This window comes from Lethenteron reissneri, unplaced genomic scaffold (genome assembly GCF_015708825.2).
Source record: "Lethenteron reissneri isolate LAM-NWPU_2019-01 unplaced genomic scaffold, ASM1570882v1 scaffold_1630, whole genome shotgun sequence".
NCBI lineage: Eukaryota > Metazoa > Chordata > Hyperoartia > Petromyzontiformes > Petromyzontidae > Lethenteron > Lethenteron reissneri.
In genome coordinates this window covers 1,450,208-1,455,246 of record NW_026891367.1, presented here as the reverse complement: position 1 = coordinate 1,455,246, position 5,039 = coordinate 1,450,208, and the positions used below count along the sequence as shown (strand labels likewise).

The following is a 5,039-nucleotide window of genomic DNA, read 5'->3' as shown; positions in this document are numbered from 1 at the left end:
GACTGTGTGGTACCTGGTATGATGACAGCAGTGCATATTGTGGTGGTGCCTGGTATGATTACAGCAGTGCATACTGTGTGGTAGTACCTGCTATGATTGCAGCAGTACATGCTGTGGTTGTGGTAACTGCTATGATGACAGCAGTACATGCTGTGGTGGTGGTAACTGCTATGATGACAGCAGTACATGCTGTGGTTGTGGTACCTGCTATGATGACAGCAGTACATACTGTGGTGGTGGTAACTGCTATGATGACAGCAGTACATGCTGACTGTGGTAGTACCTGCTATGATTGCAGCAGTGCATACTGCTGTGTGGTACCTGGTATGATGACAGCAGTACATACTGTGGTGGTGGTAACTGATGTGATGACAGCAGTACATGCTGTGGTTGTGGTACCTGCTATGATTGCAGCAGTACATACTGCGGTTGTGGTGCCTGCTGTGATGACAGCAGTACATACTGTGGTTGTGGTAACTGCTATGATGACAGCAGTACATACTGTGGTGGTGGTGGTAACTGGTATGATGACAGCAGTACATACTGCGGTTGTGGTACCTGGTATGATGACAGCAGTACATACTGTGGTTGTGGTGCCTGGTATGATGACAGCAGTACATACTGTGGGGTGGTAACTGGTATGATGACAGCAGTACATACTGCGGTGTGGTACCTGTATGATGACAGCAGTACATACTGTGGTTGTGGTGCTGTATGATGACAGCAGTACATACTGTGGTTGTGGTAACTGCTATGATGACAGCAGTACATACTGTGGTGGTGGTACCTGTATGATGACAGCAGTACATACTGACTGTGGTATCTGCTATGATGACAGCAGTACATGCTGTGGTTGTGGTGCTATGATGACAGCAGTACATACTGACTGTGTGGTAACTGCTATGATGACAGCAGTACATACTGTGATGGTGGTAACTGCTATGATGACAGCAGTACATACTGTGGTGGTGGTACTGCTATGATGACAGCAGTACATGCTGTGGTGGTGGTACCTGCTATGATGACAGCAGTACATGCTGTGGTGGTGGTAACTGCTATGATGACAGCAGTACATACTGTGGTTGTGGTAACTGCTATGATGACAGCAGTACATACTGTGGTTGTGGTACCTGCTATGATGACAGCAGTACATGCTGTGGTTGTGGTACTGCTATGATGACAGCAGTACATACTGTGGTGGTGGTAACTGCTATGATGACAGCAGTACATACTGTGTGGTACTGCTATGATTACAGCAGTACATACTGTGTGGTAACTGCTATGATGACAGCAGTACATGCTGTGGTGGTGGTACTGCTATGATGACAGCAGTACATGCTTGGTGTGGTACCTGTATGATGACAGCAGTACATACTGTGGTGGTGGTAACTGCTAGGATGACAGCAGATACAATACTGTGGCTTGTGGTTAACTGCTATGATGGACAGGCAGTACAATGCATGTGGTTGGTGGTAACTGCTATGGGTGACAGTCAGTTACATGCTGTGGTTGATGGTACCTGCTAGTGATGACAGCAGGTACATACTGTGTTGTTGGTACCTGCTATGATGACAGCAGTACATACGTGGTTGTGGTAACTGCTATGATGACAGCAGTACATGCTGACGCTATGTATCTTAAATTGAAAAAGGGAAAATTTGTGAACGTGTGTGTCTGTTGGAAAAGGTTAATCGATACTTGGCGACATGCAACCAACGCGAAGTAGGCCGATTCCAAAGGAATCTACGACCTCCGATTCCTTCGCAGTGATTAAAAGAATCGATTCATGGCGTGCTCAGATTTGAATTTTTAATTACTGAGTTTTATTGTCATTGGTAGTTAGATGACAGCAGTACATACCGACGTCTGTCGCCTCGACGGACCTGGTTTTCACCTGAGGACGGCTGCTTGCGTTGTGGCCGAAACGTCGTGAGAATTATTTTATTTAATTAACGTTTTATTTTATTATTTTATTACTTCCCTTCTACGGGACTTTACCCGAAGAACCAAGAAGATGGTATATTATGTTTTAAGTTTCCAGAAGTTTTAAATATATTCTTGCCCCGGGGCAAAAACGCTGGGTATATATATATCGACTCTACAGCACAAGTAGTCGCCTGACTGAGTGCCGTGTTGAGGCCTAGTCCCGTGCAGAGCCTGCGGCCTCGCCTAGATTGGCCAGCCGGCCGAGGCTGGGGGCTGGTCCGCTACAACCGCCCCCCCCCCCCGAAAAAAAACGTCTAATTGCTATTATTTTTTTTGATTTAAAAGCTTCGTGACTGCAGGGATTTCATCTTCTTGGTTCTTTCGGTAAGTCATCACGTAGAAGGGGAAGTAATAAATAATAAAAATAAAACACAATACAATAATTCTCACGACGTTACGGCCACAACGCAAGCAGCCGTTCCTCAGGTGAAGAACAGGTCTGTCGGAAGACAGCGTCTGAATGCTAATCCTGCATAATGCACGGGCATAAGTAGTACTAATCACATACCTGCATTTCCCATAAATATGCTAAATTCCTTTTGATATGCAAATTCTTTTGTCAAGGCGCCCAGCTTATATAGACGCTCCAAGCACGTGTGCTGTTCATTCAGACTCTGTCGCCTCGACGGACCTGGTTCTTCACCTGAGGACGGCTGCTTGCGTTGTGGCCGAAACGTCGTGAGAATTATTGTATTATGTTTTATTTTATTATTTTATTACTTCCTTCTACGTGACGACTTTACCGAAAGAGCCAAGAAGATGATTGCTATTATTTTAGTATCTACCGACCCTATAATAGTAAGTGGACACAATTCTAGATTTGAAGCTTTCGTGACTGCAAGGATTCATATTCTTAGGTTTTTTCGGTAAAGTCACCGTGTAGGTAAAACATCAAAATTAATAAAAATAAATAAAATAAAAATCACGACGTTTCGGAGGCAACACAAGCTTCCGTCTTCAGGAGGTACCGTCACAGCCACGACAGCCGCATCAAGTGAATGAGAGATTGCAAGAGCTACCACTCCGTTTATATAATGGTTGGAAAGGGGGGAAGGGCCAGGAACGGCACACTTGTTAAATCCTTTATATTAAGTTCGCTTGCTTGCTTACGACCGTGCAAATCTTTCGGTCGTTTTTTAACCCACTTCCCGTGATCCAATCGAGCTGACATTTTGCACACAGACTCGTTGTGCGTGACAATTAATGTTCGTGAAAATTTTTTTTCCAAAATTTTCTGTTTAGGGAAAACAAATTAAATATTTCATTACCAATTGCTTAATGCTGGCAGACAATCATCTGACCCATAGGTGGCAGCCATCTCAAGCCAGAGGACGAGAGGACTCTAGCCGCCACGCATATAAAGGATCTATAGTGAAAAACTTTGTTTTTACGGGTTATACTTATAATGTTTTACCTACGTGTGACTTTACCGAAAAGAATATAAGTGGACACATTTGAATCGCCCCTTGCGTACAGATACGTGGTGATCATGCCCAAGAAACGGCAGGCTCTGGTGGAGTTTGAAGACCTAGAGAGCTCCCGCAGCTGCGTCAACTACTCGTCCACGCGCCCCGTCTACGTGTGCGGCAGCCGGCCTATTGTAACTTCTCCACCAGCCAGAAGATTTTGTGGCCTCGCAGCGCCGAGGAACGCCAGAAGAGGAACCACATCCTGCTTTTCACCATCTTCAACCCCATGTACCCCATCACCACGGTGGGTGCAGTCACACTCACAGCAGCTGGACATTTCGATGTAAAGCTGCTTTCATGACTGCAGGGCAAGAGGTGTGGACTCGAGTCATGTGACTTGGACTCGAGTCAGACTCGAGTCATGAATTTGATGACTTCAGACTCGACTTGGACTTGCATAACAATGACTTTGTCCCACTCTGCTGCAGGGATTCATCTTCCTTGGTTCTGTCGGTAAAGTCGTCACGTAGAAGGGAAGTAATAAAACAATAAAAAAAAAGTATAACCCGTAAAAACAAAGTTTTTCACTCTAAATCCTTTATATGCGTGGCATCGGCTAGAGTCCTCTCGTCCTCTGGCTTGAGATGGCTGCAATCTATGGGTCAGATGATTGTCTGCCAGTATTAAGCAATTGTTTTCCCTAAACAGTGTAAAATTTTGGAAAAAAAATTCACGAACATTAATTGTCTCGCACAATGAGTCTGTGTGCAAAATGTCAGCTCGATTGGATCACGGGAAGTGGGTTAAAAAACGACCGAAAGATTTGCACGGTCGTAAGCAAGCAAGCAAGTGAACTTAAAATAAAGGATTTAATAAAAAAATTTATGTTTCGATTTAAAGCTTTCGTGACTGCAGGGATTCATCTTCTTGGTTCTTTCGGTAAAGTCGTCACGTAGAAGGGAAGTAATAAAATGATAAAAAATAAAACGTAATAAAATAATAGTCACGACGTTTCGGCCACAACGCAAGCAGCCGTCCTCAGGTGAGAAAACCAGGTCTGTTCAGACTCTGTCGCCCCGACAGACCTGTTCTTCACCTGAGGACGGCTGCTTGCGTTGTGGCCGAAACGTCGTGAGAATTATTTTATTACGTTTTATTTTTTATCATTTTATTACTTCCCTTCTACGTGACGACTTTACCGAAAGAACCAAGAATACAGCTGGACATTAAAGTGAATGTTATTTGTCGGTTGTGCCACGCACGTGTTTAATTTATACGAATGAAATTACATCCGATTTGGATTACATTAGTGGCTCTGCTAAGGAAATTACATTGAGCCTTTGGTTCATTTGAGGCAATTTGAAGTCCTCTTTTTTTTGTTTGTGCTTTGAAGTCTACCAATGGCATCGAATAAAAAAATGCTTAAATACAATTATATCTTAGACCTAATGTTGATTTTGGAAAAGCATCGATGTCCCGCATGGCTCGATCTTAAAAATTCACTGAAAAAAATCTTTTCAAGTTTAATTGGAAAAAAATGCAAACTCAACTCGCTGTGTTTGATGGTTATCCGGTCTGTCTAAACGTGTTCCCGCGTGTTCTTTTGCAGGATTTGCTTTACACCATTTGCCACCCATGCGGGCC

General features: G+C 43.8%; 1 protein-coding gene across 1 annotated transcript in view; it reads left to right on the top strand.

Annotated features, from left to right (window-relative positions):
* LOC133362850 (cordon-bleu protein-like 1) overlaps nucleotides 1-5,039 on the top strand; it is a 40,176-nt gene that overhangs the window by 2,246 nt on the left and 32,891 nt on the right. The window contains exon 2 of the mRNA XM_061581793.1: nucleotides 3,577-3,683. Coding sequence (XP_061437777.1) covers nucleotides 3,577-3,683 — 107 coding nt within the window. The remainder of the gene's footprint in view (nucleotides 1-3,576; nucleotides 3,684-5,039) is intronic.